General features: G+C 31.2%; 1 protein-coding gene across 1 annotated transcript in view; it reads left to right on the top strand.

Annotated features, from left to right (window-relative positions):
- LOC123697617 (connectin-like) overlaps nucleotides 1–12,973 on the top strand; it is a 63,836-nt gene extending 50,863 nt beyond the window's left edge. The window contains exon 3 of the mRNA XM_045644160.1: nucleotides 11,752–12,973. Within this exon, the coding sequence (XP_045500116.1) occupies nucleotides 11,752–12,182 (431 nt within the window). The 3' untranslated portion in view covers nucleotides 12,183–12,973. The remainder of the gene's footprint in view (nucleotides 1–11,751) is intronic.
- The last annotated feature ends 7,196 nt before the right edge of the window (nucleotides 12,974–20,169 follow it).

Raw genomic sequence — 20,169 nt, 5'->3', positions numbered from 1 at the left:
TTTTGAAAATACAAGGTTTTCTCGTACATAGCTTTCAAACGAACTTAATCTTTCAATCCTTTTTAATAATAAGTTGCATTTAGATGAAATCGGCTGAAATATTTTCGAAAAATACTCAACTACTTAATGCCGTGAATCTTCCGTATGTTCGCCTAACTTTGATAAATAACTTAGATTTCTTAAGTTATTATTTTTTATAATTCTTAAACAATAAATATCAATTTTAATGCATTTTTATTCATTTACACACAATATTTCAATTTCCAAGTACAAACAAGTTCTTAATTGAAAGGTATTAATTTCTATGAATACCTAGTAATAATATGCTTACTTTGAAAGTAAAACATAAAACCTGTTTATTTAAACAGTTTCTAGAAATACGGTAGCTATCTTTTTATCGGAACGACTCGAGATAATTTCGCTTAGTTTCAAATCCAAAAGCATTCGGTTTAAAGTAAATTTATTGCAAAAGTATCTTTTTACTGCATTTTTGGGTAGAATCAATTCGTTTGAATTTAAACGTGAGAACCAATGAATTTTGCTAATCAACTGAGAAAAACGTGGCGAAAGGGAATTATAGAACAAGATCTATTGTTAGATCTAGGTGCAATTGTGCAAAGCTTGTCCAATTGTCTTATCTATATTTCAATTCTTTTTTTTTCTGGTAAAACTGCAATGCTTATTGTTTACTTTTTATATTTAAGTTTAAATATAATAAAGTTATTATGGTGCTCGATCAGCCTGTCATGAGAAAAATTGAGAATGAAATTAAGCAAGCAATTCATTTAAGCAAATTAAATGAATTTAATATTTAATTATAATGCATAATTTGCAGTATAACAGTAAAGCAAAAATAGTGTGATTACTGATCCATACTACTTAATATTATAAATGCGAAAGTAACTCTGTCTGTCTGTTACTCAATCACGCCATAATTACTGAACCAATTTGTATGAAATTTGGTATAGAGATATTTTGATACCCGAGAAAGGACATAGGCTGCTTTTTACCCCGGGAAATGGGATAGGTTTTATCCCGGAAATCCCACGGGAGCGGGAACTATGCGGGTTTTTTCTTTGACTGCGCGGGCGTTGCCGCGGGTGGAAAGCTAGTTCTCTTATAAATTTACTGTTACCTGAAGTCTAAGCCTGAAGTATTTGATACATATTTCTATCATATTACTTAGTCATCTATAATAGTATCGTATCGTACGGATGACTAATTATCTTATAATTTACTAGCGGTCCGCCCCGGCTTCGCCCGTGGCCCGACATATTAACGTTTTCTCTACATAAGAACCATCCTCGTACTTCAAGGAATATAATAAAAAAAGAATTATCGAAATCGGTTCAGCCGTTCTCGAGTTATGGAATTACAACGAAAAGTGGCATTGATTTTTATATATAAGAAGATTGCTTTCTTTAGCAAATTTTAATGATAATTAATTTAAAATATAAATAGTCATCTATCTCCCGATTAATTAATTATAGTTTTAATTTGATTGCTAAGAAAATAAGGAACAGAAAACGTTTCTTAAATGCAATTGTTTTTCTCTAAAGACGCAGTTAATTGTTGAGGAAATAAAATGTAGTTCTGCATTTGAAACTTTTTTCAATGCAACAGTAATGTAAGTTGCAGTTTTATTTGCAACTCCGTTAAAATATTTGCCACTGTTGGGAAAACGCTTGAATAATTTACATTTTCAGCGATTTTCTGCGTTTTCCATCATCGTTTATTCGTCGTCGTTAAACACGTAGATTCTAAACTGTTTTTAATTCCAACTGAATTTATTTGCTTTTATATAAATAAATGTACATTATTCGTTTTTAAACTTTATACGAAATTTAATTACAATGTAACGAATTATTAAATTATTTTCGGTTAAATGTTGTCCTAAAATTGATCTGAATAAAAACTATGTAAATAAATATGGCAATGCACATTTTTTATCTGTGTTCAAACACCATTAGTCAATTGAAAGAGAAGTAGGTACTTCACATTTTTGTTATCTGGACTAACATATTGTATGTTAGGTTTCACGATCACGTTGAAATTCACAGAAATCATATGACGATCATATTCGTGGTTTTCATTAATTTGTTTATTGTTGTAACACTACGTGAAATTGTGTCGGTCTCTCGATCGAGAGCAAAATTATTGTGAAACTAGATTTCCGCCCGCGGCTTCGCCCGCGTTTTCAAAGAAAAACCCGCATAGTTCCCGTTCCCGTGGGATTTCCGGGATAAACACTATCCTATGTGTTAATCCAAGTTATCCTCTATATGTGTGCTAAATTTCATTGTAATCGGTTCAGTAGTTTTTACGTGAAAGAGTAACAAACATCCATACATCCATACTTACCTCAGTCGCTCGGCGCCAGCCGTGTGAGCTGTACGTGTTGTTTACGCGCAGGCGCTTAACGTCGTTACTCGTTTAAAATGTCTGACAATGCGTGTGCGATCGATCCATGCGGCGGTGGTTTTAACGAAGAATCGGGTGGCGAACTATTTCGTTTACACCCTATGTCTGCGGTTATGTCTTCTGATGAATCAATACATCGTAAACGGGTGAGAGATTATAGTGATGTAGACAATGATGATTTTATTGAGGTAAATAGAAAATCGAAGCGGTTAATTAAGAAGCAGTCGAAAAGAAATGCAGTAAACGACAATCAGGCAACGAACAATAGTTCGATTCATTCTCAAAGTTCGGATATAATATATGAGGTTACTTTGACGTCAAAAGATCAACTTCCTAAACAAATCGCTTTCGCAAAATTGTTAAGGGACTTGAACATTAAGAATATTGTAAGAATTAAATTTAAAAGTAATTATAAAGTATCGATTGCTTTTGGAGATAAAGAGAATGCTGACTTCTTAATACAATGCGAAGAGTTAATTAAAAGAGATTGGAGATGTTATAGAACTGATGAGCTGAAATTTTGTTATGGTATAGTGAGGCAAATAGATTTAGACACAAGTATAGAAGAGTTACAAAAGATTTTTGTATGTGAGAGTGAGATAGCCTCTTTGCGGCGTTTACGTCGTCAAAATAGTGAAGGGATATGGGTTGACAGTGAAACTATTCGCATTTGTTTTAAGAGTACCGCTATACCGCCTTATGTTTCTGCATACGGTTGTCGTTTTATAGTGGAACCGTATACATTCCCAGTCTCGCAGTGTGCGAATTGCTGGCGCTTTAGTCATTTGAAAAAATTCTGTCCACATAAAAAAAGTGTGTGCCCTAAGTGTGGTCTTAACCACGAGAATTGTGACACAAAATTTTTCAAATGTGTAAATTGTGGCGGTCCACATATGGCGATTGAAAGAAGTAATTGTCCGGAATTTAAAAAAGAAAAAGAGTTAAGATGTATAATGAGCGCGGAGAACTGTTCATATAAAAAAGCATTGATGTTGTATACAGAGAAGATGAAAACAGAATCTTTAGGAAGTCAGAATACAATAGTGGAGAATACAAGTATAAGTATACCGAATGATATGGGTGTCGATAGGAATGTTGGAACTTACAGTGGAGCGGTATTAAACCAGAATAAAAAACATATAGATAAGGGATACACAAACGATCAATTTTTAAATAAGGAGTCGGAGAACATTTCAGTGAAAGAGGGACAAGAAGTTAGAAAAAAAGTGAAAAATAAACCCAAGAAAAACCGTGATGATAGAGAGGTAACTGTAGATCAGGAAATAAGTGAGTGTAATGGAGAAGATGATGAACCCAGAGAGAAGCATAACTTTAGTTTTATTAGGTTACTTAATAGATTAAGAGACATTATTTTATCAAGAAAAATGCTGAGCGAGAAATTCACGGACGTGTTAAGCGTAATGTTTGAGGAGTGCTACCCATTGGTAGCGGATTTATTTAGAAGGGGAGAATTATTCTCTAATCTTCTATCTATTTTCGGTCATGGATAGCGTTCCTGTTAAGCAGCGCTTCATTAACATAGTCCAGTGGAATTCGCAAAGCATCAAACCAAAATTGCTAGAGTTAGAATGTTTGTTAATACAGAATAAGATACATATAGCCATCTTAAGCGAGACTTGGTTGAATGAGGAAATAAATATAAATATGACTAATTATAATATGCATAGAAAGGATAGAATTGATTCATACGGGGGGGTAGCAATTTTAATTCACAAATCAATCATAACTGAAGTAAATCATGTTAACATTAATAATCCTGGAATAGAAGCAGTAGCCGTAAAAGTACTAAATTGTAAATTTATTAAAAATATAGTTTCCATTTATTGTCCGTCATCAGTTAGAACAACTCAATCAGATTGGGATGAACTTTTTTCTTTGTATAGATATAAAACCATAATAGCCGGAGACTTTAACGCGCATCATACAAATTGGTCTTCTAAAAGTGATGTTAGGGGTACTCAGGTGTTAGACGCTTCACTAGATAATGACTTTATTGCTATGAATACAGGAACCGCAACTAGAGTTAAATTGGTTAATAACCTTGTACAAGAGACTTCTCCGGATATTACATTTGTTACGTCTGACGTTATTGCAAATTTTACATGGGGTGTAATGAATGAAAATCTCGGTAGTGACCACATGATAATTAAAGTTTCTGTAAATTTTGAGGATGTTAGCCACTTTGTCAAAAAGAGAAATTTTAAAAAAGCTAATTGGGCAGATTTTTCTAGGACTCTTGAACTCTCGTTACTAGAATATAGTATAGAATTTGAAAGTATTCAAGCTGCTTACGATAGATTTGTTGAAATGATCAATGAAGCTGCTGACAAACATATTCCATTTGTAAAAGTAAGCATTGACCCAGAGAATAAATTCAAGCCTAAGTCATACTGGAACCCATCTCTTTCTCATTTAGTTGCCCAACGTAGATTAGCTCTAGGCATATTTCGACGAAATCCGACTCCACATAATCTTACAATATTGGAAAGTAAAAATGAATTATTTAAATCTGAATTAAGAAAAGCTAGGTCTATTGATTGGCAGAAATTTTGCGATTCTATTAACGAAAGTACTACGTTATCAGATATGTGGCATAAAATTAAATGGATCAAAGGTAGTCGGAATTCCCGATTTAGGGCTCCGACTCGTGATTTACAAGAATTATTATGTAAATTAGCTCCTGATTTTGTCAAAGCACGTAAGCCAGAATTATCATCGGTAAATAATTTACTTGATTCATCTTTCAGTTTAGAAGAGTTAGAGGTGTGCCTCAAAAAGAAAGACACATGTCCAGGAAATGATAGTATTACTTATTCTATGATATTTAATCTCCCGAAAATAGGTAAACGCCATTTGCTTAAAATTTTTAACGATATATTCGATACTGGCTATATTCCTAAACAATGGAGGGATATAAAAATTGTACCTATACCTAAGTTAAATTCAAATTTAAGTAGTGAAGTCAAATTGAGGCCTATTTCCTTAATATCGTGTATATGTAAGATATTTCATAATATGATTGGTAAAAGATTAGAATGGTATGTGGAAAGAAATGGTATTTTGTCTGTTCATACAACAGGGTTTAGAAAATCACGTTCTTGTCTAGACTCAGTAGCTTGCCTTGTCTCGTCAATTCAGATTGGCCTTACTAAAAATATACCGACGTTGGCTTGTTTCATTGATGTAGAAGGGGCGTATAACAATGTTCTTACTGAAGCCGTAGTTAAAAAATTAGACCTTTTGAATGTGGGTTATAAAATGTGCAATTATTTTTGGGAGTTTTTAATTGAGAGACATCTTATAATTAATAATTCTGATTCCTGTAATGATGATAGTAATAGTAGTAGTAGAAGTAATCTTTTGGTTAGGTGGGCGTCTAACGGTTTGTGCCAAGGCGATCCAATATCTCCTCTTCTTTTTAATTTGGTTACTGCTGAGATTAGTAAAACCATTAGTGTAGGAATAGGTCAGTACGCTGACGATTTTGTAATATATTCGAGTAATCCCGTTATTAATAATAGCGTTCAGGATATTCAAAATGCATTAAATACTTTAGTATCTTTACTTTATGATATAGGTTTACAGGTATCGGTAGATAAAACTAATTTTTGTCTATTTAGCAGGGGACGAAGACAACATAATATAACTCTTAAAATCAATAATTTAGATTTAAAATATAATGAAAATATTAGATATTTGGGTGTTTGGTTGGATCGCTCTTTACGTTGGGGTAGGCACATAAATGAAGTCTGCGGAAAAACTCAAAAACTCATCAATATTTTGAAAGTCTTAGCTGGTAGCGGATGGGGAGCTCATCCTAAGCACTTAAGAAGGCTATATATAAGTATCATTAGGAGTAGAATTGATTTTGGCAGCTTTTTATACGACAACAGTGCACAATGTCATGTTTCTAAACTTGATAAAATACAAAATCAAGCGTTAAGAATAATTGGTGGCTTTATTAAATCCACGCCAGTGCACGTAATGGAGAGTGAAATTTGTATACCTCCGCTAGCTATACGTCGCAAATATTTAGCTTACAAATATTGTCTTAAAGCCAAATCTTTTTGTAATAATCCCGCTACTATTCTTTTGGACAAGCTCGGTGCTCTTTGTACGAATAATTATTGGTCTAGAAAAAAGCAGCCACTGTTGGCGTCAACTTACATAGAAATTAAAGATGAGAGGCTTTTTACCTCTCACACTTTAGAATTGTTTCGGTTTAAAAATTGGGTCCCTGGTGTAAATATTAAAGAATATATATGTGATTACTTGGATTGTATACGGGATTCAAAAAAAAATTATAATTTGTTGGTTTTAAAAAATGAAGTTGTTCGTGAAATTGATATTAAGTATAGTCATTGTTTTAAAATATTTACGGATGGATCAAAGGGCACCGGGCTGCCCTCTGGTTGTGCTTATATCGATGTTACTTCTAAAGTAGAAGATTGTTATAAAAATTCGTCGCCTGTTTGCATTATGACTCTTGAGTTGTTTGCTATATCAGCTGCTTTATCCAATATTTTATATAATTATAAGGCACAAGATAGTGTTGTTATATTAAGTGATAGCAAAAGCGGTATACAACATTTATTACATTGTTTGAATGGGACTTTTAGAGGCTATCCTATTGCATACATTATTATAAGCAAGTTTATTAAGGCAATTGAGAATAGTATAAATGTAAAACTACAGTGGATACCTTCCCATATTGGCTTAGCAGGGAATGAGGAGGCTGATCGTCTGGCAAAAGCAGCTATCAGTGACGGTTCGGAGATTTATATTCTTCCGAATCACTCTGAACTTTTACCTAAATTTAAATTTTTATGTTTGGAGCAGTGGCGCGAGTACTTTGATCTCCGCTCAAAAACAAAGGGTATTTGGTACAAAATTATTCAAAGTCAGCCTCATCGTTCACCTTGGTTTGTTGGTAATATACCGCGCAATATTGTTGTGTTGGCACATAGGTTGCGTTCCGGTCACATGCCATTAGGAGCTTTTGCACACATGATGGGCAAAATAGAGTCCCCTTTGTGTTTAATTTGTGGAAAGACCGAGGACGTGCATCATGTGCTTGTGGAGTGTGTCCGGAACGAGACGAAGCGGGTGGAAGTCTTGCAAAAGTTGGATGCTTCGCGGGCCAATATGGGAATTTTCTGTGGTTTTTTATCCAACCCTTCCTCGGAGGAGGCAGGGTTGGTGTATGGCATGGTGGGAGATTTTCTTGCAACTTATAGCGCTAGCTCCTAGGAGTTCTCATTGTTTTATTTAGAAATGTTAATTGTTATGTGTCTAGTTTGTAAGTTGTTTGTTGCAATGGGGCTGCCATGAACATTTGTTCAAAAGCCCTGAAATATATGATTAAAAAAAAAAAAATCCATACTTACAAACTTTCGCCTTTATAATAATTATATATTTAGATTGAAACATAATTCGGAATTTTTAAAAACAACTACCGAATTGTAGAATAAATAATTTTAGTGTATTCAAAAAGTATTGTATAAGTATCGAGTGTTCATGTATTTTTGAATCTATTGTTATAGAGTGATTGTTGCGAAGCCTGAAATTCTTTGTGGTTTTGCTTTGTGTAACTTTCAAAGCATTTTTGGTATAATTTTAAACCTATATTCACTCAAATAAGGGTATCATAGACTTGTATAAGACATTTATGTATATAAAATAATTACATCAAAAAGAGGGTATTCGTGAATTAACGATGTTGAAATGTCATTTCTCTCATTATCTCTATTAAATTAACGGAAAGTTTCATTCGTTCATCAATCATGCTCAGATTACAGGCTGGATTTAATTACATTTACCGGCAGTACTGTTTCCGTTCGGAAATATGATATTCCGATTTCATAATTTTCATTTTTCATGGTCGAAGTTTAAAATTAGGTAGCTTATTATTGTACAAATGTAACAGACTTTTGAAAATCATTTTATGATAATGTACAAGCACTTCTTATTTTTCCTGCTCTTAGGTACCATTATTATAGCTGCCATTTTAAGATTTTATTACACCAAAGTTATACTCTACTTTGAAAAACATATCTGAAACAGAAATCCAACCCATGTCGTAACGTAATATAAAATATTATAGGTAATACCTACTAGTTAAAATTTAACAAAGGGTAAAATGTAGGAAACTTATCTTTTTTCATTGATGTAGTAATTTTAATAAGACTTATAATAAAAATAACATTCAGAGTTTGGTAATTTTGCTTATGATGCTGCCAAATAAATTATGTATTTATCGATAACATTTAAATATCTTAGATCCCTCTCATTGCAATGTACATCATAATTTTACTAATAACTTTGAATGCAATTGCACTGCCACTAAGTCTTTAATATTCCCATTAATGTATATTGGTTTCTGTGACGCTTCGATACTATTGCTTGTATTATCATAATAATTAAATGGGATTTTTTAATATTAGCAACAACAAAAAAACGTTCTCACATTTCTTAAGCTCGTAGCTACAGATTAAAACACATATATTAAAACGTGAATAGTGATATTCAGTTTTTATAGAGCAAGATCGAGTTAAAAGTACATCATTTAATTAACTACATAATTTTTCGGTAAATATGATTTATTTGCTAGTTGAAAATAGTCTAAAAATAAATAATCAATTCAATTAATATTAATTAAAAATAATATTAGATTTAAATCTTTTGATATTTGTTTTACCATAAAAGTAGCTTCAATGTACAAATATTAAAACGTTTATGCAAGAAATCGTAACCAAGGTCACCACATGAAAATTATGACGAATGTAAAAAATTTAACTCAAAACTTTTAAGACATTCAAGCGCTGCTCGACCACGAGGTCAAAAATTACTTTAACAGATGTGTTAACAGGAAAACCTGTGACAAGCTTGCGCTTTCACATTTCAACACTTTTCAACGTACTTTTTGTACAGCGAATTAATTACAAAGTAATAGAACATTAGCAGTATGAACATTTAAAAACAATTGCAATTTGAAGAAGCATTTTCTGTTTTCCGATTGGCCTTGCTTTCTCAGCTATTAACCATTTACCCCACTTTGTTCAAAGCGTTTTTCGACTTGGATTCTCCTTTGTCAATAGCATAACTAGCACTAAATTAGTCATAGCTCCCTGAATTCAAGATCGCAATTTAAATATTTTATAGAGCGTACCAGCGCCGACATCCACGTCGAAGCAAAACAAATATTTGCTCGGATGGTAATAATTCCATCGTTTACAATATGCAATATTTCAACGTCAGTTCAATTCTACATTGTGTTACATCAGAGCAGAACGGGAATAACGTACGTGAGGTCTTTGGATCCATTTTTCTTAACTCAGTCTATACGGGGCGAACTGACGAATAATTGTTACACGCATCCATCTTGATCACTTTTGATGGGTTGTTTTAAAAGGAATTGTTACATATTTTTTCGGAATGGAACAAGTGATTGCTTTGTAAATAATTTATGCTTGTACTTTGACATTTCGAAGGGACTTCTAAATGAAGTACAGTTGAATAAATAAATGTTTGGGTTTGAGTGTTTTCAATCGAACGTATATGTTTATATGTAAAGTCTTCAACCTACTGTATTTATAAAATACGACAACTATTAACATTGTGTTCAAAAACTAAAATAAGCTGTGTTTATTGAATTAACTTTAAGTAGATCCAGCGATTCCTCCAAGAATGGACTCGGTGTTTTAAACTATGAATCTTTAAGAGATAAAGCTGGCAATTGAGCTAAGGAATGCTACTTTTGCTTTCTTCCTCTATGTTTCACTATTTTAATCATATTATCCATTTTTATTTTGATAAAAATAAACATCTACTTCCGATAAAAATTTTATCTGTTATATGGCAAAAACAAACTATGACATAGAATTAAGATACGCATTATCTTTTCACATTTTAATTTTTTTATTTTATTACATAAGCATCATACAACCTAACTTTCAAAAGCGTATAAAGCTGATGTTGTAGAGATTAACAGATTATTAACTCTCTTAAGATAAGTTTGACACTCTCAAGTCTCAACTCATTATTACGTACTCGAAATTCGTCCCAAACCTTAAAAATATTGTAATGCATATTGCAAGATAAGATACACAAGAATGCAAGATGTTCAAAAGCATCACGATATTATTTTATCGTATGTCTCGGCTTTTGTTAAGACTAAGCTGCAGCATATGTCACTGACGGGCTTAGGTAATGGTCAGCTTCTGTACGTCTGAGAAATATCTAGTTACAGACAGGGTTACCTTTAAACGAGTTGTTATATTTTACTTTCGTGAGACGTGAGAATAAAGTAAAAGATCGTTATTTGTAAGAAAATACACGATGTTTTTGGCATGTAATTTTTTGATTTCTAACTTTGGTAGTTTAAATTGAGTGCTTTTGTGTACCATAATAATAAAATATTAATCTATCTGAATAAACATATATCGGTATTGAACTGCTCGGAATGGCATCTGCTTTTGGCTCCTTTTTATACTGTTTTTTATCATAAAACACATATAATTGAATATTTTGAGGATAGTATTCATCTACGGTAACTTTTAGAAGTATCGAGTTTTCTCTGCGGGAATATTAAATTATTTTATATAATAATAATTGGTGTTTATTAAATTAGGTTAGTCAATATTAATTTGACATGATAAAGTATAATAATCGGTAAATCCCAGCGGAATGTTATTGAATTTTAGAACGAAACGCGCCATGTTGTCCAGCAAAGCAATTATTCAATATAATTAATAACTATTATTATATTGACTAAATAATAATAACAAATTAGTTAATTTAACCTTCACATATGCAAATAATAGAAAATAATACGAAATTACATTTTATAGTACTAATAGATATGTAATAACATCGCATTTAACTATTTTTAGTAAGATCTTAATTTAGAAATATTGCAGTACAACCGTTATTCATATCATTTTTGATTCATAATATTATGTTTGCTTGATCAAAGAATTTATAAGCACAATCAGATACGAAAAATACTTACATATTGCTGTCCTTGATTTCCTATAAAGACGAGGAAAAGCTGTAAGCAATTATAATTTTATATTGTAGGAACCTATAGGTACAATATGTTCTTATGTGTTAGATTTTGTTACTAAGTGTAATAATAGGAATAATACTTAAAATGTACTTTATCTATTTATATTTATGAAATAGAATTACTCGGCAGCGACATTAGAATAAAAAGTTTTTTAATAAAACAAAATCGTGCGACAACAAATCACAAAAGCTAATTTTCTTCCTCACTGTATTACCTAGTACAACATAAATTTATTTTTACAGGTAATCCACTGAGCTGCAATTGCCGTCTTTCTTGGATTTACACCCTTCGCAATGAGACCAAAGATAGCACTCTCAGACATGCCCTAGAAAAGATAACATGTCTCTCTGATACTAAAGACAGCGATAGAAGTCTCAACGACCAAATTGAAGAGCCAGTTGATAATTCTAATTTATTAGCTGATGACAATTATGAATACTACGATAAAAACAGTGAAGATACTGTCGAAAAAGTCAATAACGAGAACAGTAAAGCCATCAAGTTAACAGACTTACCTCTCGAAGAACTCCCCTGTCCAAAAGAAATCATGCAATCGATAGAAGAGTCGTATGGACATCCAATCCAAAATGAAATTAGGTTAAAAGCATTCTCAAACGGCGTCAGAATTTTACCAAATTTAATTATCATTGTATTAATGGTTATAATACTCTAAATTATCAAAATGAAAGAATCAAAAATATTTGTGATATTAGATGTTAAATTTTTGAATATGTAGTCTCGTTTTGAACTTGTAAAAAATTAAATTAAGACGTGTTGATTAGGCTCTGCCTTTGTATTAAAGTTTAGATATGTTTTCTTCTGAGGCAAATTCTGAAAACAGGTTGGGTTAAGCTTTCTTACGAACTTTGGGAAATACAGTTTTGTGATTTAATTATAACCTTAGTTGCTTAGGTCTTAAGAATCAGTATTGTGTGTATTGTTGAAGTGCGAAAGATAAATTTAGGATATAAATAAAGTAAGTACTGAACATAATTTATGTTTTAAAATAGGTGTAAATAATATCACTAATTATTGAAATATAATATGTTGAAGATCATCAGCTATTTACTAATTATATTTACCAGAAAAGTGATTATCAATTATATATTATTAATTAAGCTTTATTGCATACAAAATATTTCTAGTGTCTAATAACGGATGTAAATACAAATGAAAAATAAATAGAAACGTCAGTGCATTCATCTCTAGCCATCTCATCAGCAAATAAATCAACAAGTTCATTTTCTTCAAACAAAGGAAGTAGCATAGCTTTTTGCTCAACGAACTTGGCAGTCATTTTTGTGGAGCAAGTTTATAAAGCACAATATAACTTGAGACCGGAGTTAAATATTAAATGAATTGCACAAAGTTTTGTCACGGTCCTGTGTTAAGTGAAAACGACGGTAATATTTTAAAAGCATATCAAAATTGTTTTGATCGTCTTGTGACAATTCAAAGTGTTCCGTAAATTTATTTTTTTTATTTATTTATCCAATACAATAATACAATTCATTATAACTTAAATTAAACTGGCGCAAACATAATCTCTTTAGAGATTTACCGCGCGCCAGCGCCGTCGACATACAAAATAAAGATACGATAATATTGACAAACAATAATGGTTTATTATATTCACGAATTTATATTATATAAATGGTAGTGTATTTCTTAAGGCATTTTAGGCGTATAAATTCCTTACCGTTATAACAGAAGGATGATTTTCGTGTTATTAACATACGTTTATGTTTATTAAATTACATAAGGTAATGTTTTGTTGGAATTGAGGTGTGTTTATTTTGCAGGTAACGTATTAATTATTTCGTGAGTATCTTGTGATTTTGATTTGTATATAGTTGTAAATTACATATCTAGTTATTTGTTTCGATCTCATTGTACGAATGGTCATGTATAGTCGTTTTATTCTGTTGTAATAAATATTTCTACTTGTGATTTGAGTTTTATTTATTCCATCTTAATACTTGACATAAAATGATTCGTTGTAATCCATACTTAATATTATAAATGCGAAAGTAACTCTGTCTGTCTGTCTGTTACTCAATCACGCCTAAACTACTGAACCAATTTGCATGAAATTTGGTATGGAGATATTTTAATACCCGAGAAAGGACCTAGGCTACCTTTTATTGCGAAATATGTACCACGGGCGATGCCGGGGTGGACCACTAGTTAAAAATAATAACAATAATTGAACTATCTAATGAAATTACCTCACTTCTTTGCTAATAAATAAATCCGAAAGTATATTTATCTTTGTTTGTCTCTTTGATGTTGCAATAATCGATAAGCGATTGAATAATATGATTTTTGACAGCAAGTAATAATTAACGCTACTTTTTGATAAGCTAGCTAGGTATTTGTAATTATAAATAATTACATATAATACGATCCTGAAATAATCTGGATTATTTCTATCATATATCTCCAAGTCTACATACTACAACTATATCCTGGGGCCTTAGCCAAACGGCAAAACGCCAAGGAATAGAATACGCTATCGATAGAAATTGACATAAGCGTATGATGTTTTGCATAAGGATTCGGTCACCCTACCAACGACAACGACGACCACGAACAAAATTTTCATCCAGTCGCAATTAAATAAAATTGTGCAAAACACAATTAAAAATGAAATTTAAGAATTTCCTGTCGTATTGGTGTTTGGAAAAAAAAATTTTGAGATCAATGGATAAACAATCAGGTTTTTCATAGGAGCCACCGTCTCCTAGAAAAAAATGTATTTTACCTTTTTTATAGATAATTAGATTATATACAATTTTGGTTCAGGTGATTGTATGATAAACTTACCGTCTCAGCGAAAATCGCAAAAAACCCTATTTCTTTTTATTAATTGACCTCGAATTTTTTTATTCCTGAGTACCAGCATGACGGGAGATTTTAATATTGATTTTGAACAAATTTCGGCAAGATTGGAACTTTGGTCGTGGTCGTCTGCGTCGTTGGTAGTGTGATCGAACCATTACCAAAATGTCATGAGCTTATGTCAATAATTAGCGTTAGCAGTTTCTATTCCATGGCGTTACGTACGTTTGTCTAAGGCCCCAGGTGCTTTAAGGTTATTGTGGTACGCTATACTTTTGATAATATAAAATTGTGGTGACGTGTTTATTGCATTAATTATAATGTTATTACCATCAACCATCCACAATATTTAATTGTTACAATCAACGATTTTAATTGATAATTAAAAATTCTTAAAAATACCTTAAATTACCCCAATACAGATATGAGCCAATGAAGAAAGTGTTTTCGTAAAATAACAATACCGAAAACATGTCTACGTTGCAATGGAGCAAGAACCTATTCCTTGATAATCCTTTGCTTCTGACACACTCATCAATCACCTTTGACAGATACAGTTTTATAAATTTGTCATTCCGCTTCCGTAATGTACACCGAAATATTTCCAGTTATATAACAACTTCATGATTAATTGACTCCATATACATTATAATGAGCCTCTCTTAAATTTCTAAGTAGGCGTCGCGTTGTTATAAACTGTCTTTGTATCACATTTAATTTATTTAAATAAGACACCAAAGGTTAATATGTAATCTTATATTCACACTTTACGTAGATTATTAAGACAATAATTTTAGTACAAGTAAATCAAAAGCAAAATGCTTTCATTTTCATCAGCAAAGCATTTTTTATGCAATAATAGGGAGAATAAAAAGAATTGAGATACCTACTTTAGCTCTACAACAAATAATATAAAACGGCATGTATAATATATTAATGATCTTCAATCGAAATGAACTTGGCTCATTTCTGTTACATAGACAATATTAGGTACCTATACAAATACACATACAATTTATTTGACAATTAAGCACTAACCAAGGCACAGAATGCTATTATGTCATTACTTTTAACTACTCTGTCATTTAACATAAAATAATGCATCATTTAAAACATAAATACAAAAATGAATCAAGTGAAAAGCTCCATAAATGACAGACAGAGCTTACCTACTTCATATTTCCTTGCGTAATATAACTAATGCCTTCTTTGAATGTTCGAAAGGCATGCAGTTCTTAAGATAAAAGCTTTCTAGAGAACCTCTAAGTGATGCTCTTACTTCGATACATTGATAGCCTATAATATATTTTGTTATAACATTAATGATACCTTAATGAATTCGAAACATATTGAATAACATACTTCATATATAATACGTGTAGATACACAGACCTATTTTAATGAATGTACCAATCTCGCACCCATGGAATAGTGTAGTTTTAATTCAAGTTAATAAAATAGCATTACTAAATTAATTGGGGCTAGCGATCTGTACTACAGGTCTTCACAGACCTATTTCAGACACTAGTCCTTCACAACGAACATGCTACATTTAAATACAGTTAGTTTGTAATAGTTTTTAAGCTGTTGTGAAGGCAATAAATTAACTTTTCATTTTATTTTTATTGAACATGTTTCTTTAACAAAATTGACTTTACAATTTTAATATAGCGACTAATATATAGAAATACTTGAATAAGTTTATTATGAATAAATAAATAATAAAATTAAAGTGTGTAGAAGAATAGGTCCTTATTAAATCCAATTGGTGACTGCATTCTACATCAACATTTTTCTTTAGAACGCAAATTGACTGTTGAAACTTTTAAAGTAACATTGCTGTCACTTAACATCGAAATTATCCATCGATTTTTCTATTGTAAAGTAAAAAGTTTGTCGTTTTATTCCGTTTCTCTTGAAACGAACGATAATTGATACGAATTTACCGTTTTATGAATATTGTATTAAGATTGTTTAATTTAACTTGTTAGTTGAAATAATTAAATCAGATCGTATAACGTTTTCTGCCTTTTATTACAATACTAAACTTAGGTCAATTACTTTATTTTACTATATTATGTAATTTGTATATAATAATATGGTTATTCTATTTATCAACTAAGGTAGGTACCAAAGTAAATCATTTTTATTTTTACCAAGTACTTACTGCATAAGTTACAAAATGATATTCCCTATATTTAATAAATATTCAAATTTTAAAGACCTAAAATCTTATATCATAATTATACCACATAGTTATATCAAAAATAATTAAATATTATTTAAAATATCGCCTCACAGGCGAGTAAATTAATTTTAATCAGCCCAAGCATTGAATATATACAAAGATAACACAAATGCGTAGTAATTCATGTGGTTGATGCTAACTAGAATGTGCCTCTGAGATGGCTCTAATTGACTAATTAATAATACATACTCCATACTAAGTACCAGCTGCTAAGGGCTCATTTAGGGTGTGGACTGTCTAGAATTTTAAAGGTTTTTCTATCTAATGATCTGGAGGAAAACAAATGTCTGATATACATTTTTGGAAGAATATGGATTTCGAAACATTTACAATTGTTAATGAAGTTTTAAATTAGTTCGCAATTAACAATATGAATAATTAATTATTACCAAAGTAGGTATATATGTATTTTATGATTAATTGAGTAGGTATTCTAATGTGTATTCTTTAGTTTAGAAGACTTTTTCCGAATCATGATGGCCAGTTCAACCTGTGAGTTCAACCAATGTTATTATTGAGTTGATAATACGTAAGTATATGTGTTTAAAATATTATAAGTACCGAAGTTATCGATTTTATTATTAAAGTAAATCCATAACCCTTTATGACTTTAGATTTAAGTAATATTCAACTCATTTAATTATACATCCCAATTGGAAAGCCTACTATAAAAACAAACCTACCGTCCCCTAAAACTACTAGAATGGCATAACATGGTTTTTCATTAGCATAATTAACCGTTTATACTCAAGTAGTTTGTTTATACAAGAGAATTAAACGTTATTTAAGCGGCCATGCTACTGTTTCGTTTTAGTCTGGTTAGTATTAAACATGACCGTAGTCCACTATTGAAATGAAATAAGAATTCATTTGTGAGGTGTGTGCTTGCGGCTGCTTGGCGGTGGTTTAGTGATTTTGTTTTAGAAATAATGTGTTTTTTTGAAGTTATACTTCTTTTGGCGCGATGGAGAAAAATGATGAGAGTGAATTTTTACGATGGACACCTAAATTTAACAGCATGAAGTTAGGCTCTAGGTGGTATGAAAATAGATAACTATGTTCAAGTTGTATATTTTAGTATTTTTTCCGTACGCCAAAGAAGTACACACACTCTTTTTTTGTAAGCGACTCAAATTCTTTGCATTATTTTTGTAATGTCTCTTGATGTTGTCGTTTTAAATAGTGTGTATAAAAGATATCAGTGATACGAAAAATACTTCCTCATTTACAGATAATTATCCCTGAAAGCAAACAAAAGTAACTAATCAAAACACTAATAACATTTCAGCTCGATGATTTTATCTATTTGTATTGTTTATTATTATAATAAACACTTGCACGTAAAGCACAATAACATACAATAATCACAGCTAATCGCATTAGAGTATAATGTGGAAGTACCTTATTTGGACTGGCTCCAATTTGGCAGCGTTACGGCAATTTGCAGTGATATCATGCTTTTTATCACGAAAAATCATGAGATTAGAGTACCTTTATTCAAACAAAAATCTAACACTAAAAATGTGCTAAAATTTTTATAGACTCAGTGTTATTACTTTTCTTCGCTTTGCTTCAGATTAATATGATAAGACATAGACAAACAATTAAAGAATTATGTAAGTAGTACGTTACTGATTTATACATACCTAATAAAATTAATAATTTTAACTGTAAATTATAAAGACATTTATTTCAAATAAATCTGCCCTAAGGCGTACAAGATGGCACGGCATAAAATAAAAATGACTATTATGGAAACATATTTTATAGTAATTGTGATTTTTCTCAAATTTAAGTTTAAACTGGATCTCCCCTAAATTATATAAAAAAAGTATCATCATATCTTTGCAATTACTTTTAAATTCGGTGCGCTTACATAAACGAATTTTTCCACAGAGGAGCTTTGGCAAATTCGCGATAGACAAAATAAACATTTGGTGTAAAAACATGGGACATGTGTCTCTACTATTCTGCATTTGCCTTTGATGCTTTGAACAATTTTGAATTTCAAAATGGAACATTGAATTTGCTACCTACTCGCATTTTATTAAAAATTAGGTCACACCACTATTATTTTACGACAGGAAGAAAGTAGTTGATGTAACAGTTCAAAATTTAGGTCTGTAAAATATGGTAATTTGATTCTCGTAACAATATTTCATGGAAAGTAAAACGAAATAATCGTGTTCGAATCTAGGCTTGTAAGTTTGTTTTAGAACTCTATTAAAACATTATGCCTACAATTATGCGCACGTGATCATTTTTCTATGATTGCTTAAATTAAATTGTGAAGTTTAAAAACATATAGAGATAAACTCCATTCAAGTAATTTAAGTGTAATAAAAAGAGAGGTTACAGAAATTATGAAATATTTCCTAAGTTCCTAGGTGTTGAAGTAGTATATAAGTTCCTATGTGTTGAAGCAAGATCGGATAAGCCATTATTTCACACATATTGCTCTAACGAACTAAATAAGGTTCAAAACTTGGTGATTTTTTTCTTTTTCAGCACTGCTTAAAGTTTGCTCTGCAACGTTGGCAGGGAGCCGAGTTTCCATGCAAGGCTTGAGCGTCGTAAGCTTACTTTACATGGAGTTTTTCTGGGGGTAATGACGCTTGAATGAGATGCTGCAATGGTGGAGTGATAACCCGAGCTTACGGCAATATGGCCGACAGTTAACCACAGATTACGCATACGGCTGGTCACGATAAATATTTTTTAAAGGTGTTTAATATATTGAATTTATCAATTAAAATATATTAAAATACGTGCAGTGACATTTATTTTTCGTTTGTATTGAGATAAAATAGTATGAGTAGATAATTTTAAATTTGAATATGTTTTTTTAAATTGTTGGTTTTAATATCTAGTGTTAATAGCAGCGTAAAACGAAAGGAACTAACTTAGCTTACATAAAAAGATCAATCGGTATAAATTATAATCAGATAAAGATAATCTTAAATGCAAAATCAAAGCAAAGCATATCTATATACATATGAGGTATGTGTCTAATATACTCTAGGTATCTATTAAAAAAACCGCATCAAAATCCGTTGCGTAGTTTTAAAGATTTAAGCATACAAAGGTACATAGGGACAGAGAAAGCGGCTTTGTTTTATTTATACTATGTAGTGATACAGTTAAAATTGTTTCAAAAATACTCTTCTATCCCCACAACAAACTTGTTTGTGATTCAAATTATTTCAAAGTGTAACAAAATTTCCTGAATACAAGCTAAAGATGAAAATGATAATTATCATTCCATTACGGCAAAGTATTTTGCGTTCAAAATAATTTTCTCTTCAAATAGATTTCCACGATTCCATTCAAAATATAATGCACTCTTAATGGTTATTTGAGTTATGCCATAGAATTTCTTTAATTCTCAGAATTCTTCATTAAAACAGCTCATCTTAGAGAAGCATTTTGCAGTTAAATATAAAAGCACTTTAAGATAAATTTAATAGCCGTACTATTAGTTTATGAGAATTACTAGCAGCTTGGTCGGCTTAGCTCGGGTTGATCTAAGTTAAAAACAAATAAATATATAATTATGGTTGATCAGCTCGAG

The sequence above is a fragment of the Colias croceus genome, chromosome 14 (assembly GCF_905220415.1).
Source record: "Colias croceus chromosome 14, ilColCroc2.1".
NCBI lineage: Eukaryota > Metazoa > Arthropoda > Insecta > Lepidoptera > Pieridae > Colias > Colias croceus.
This window is presented reverse-complemented; position numbering and strand designations above follow the sequence as displayed.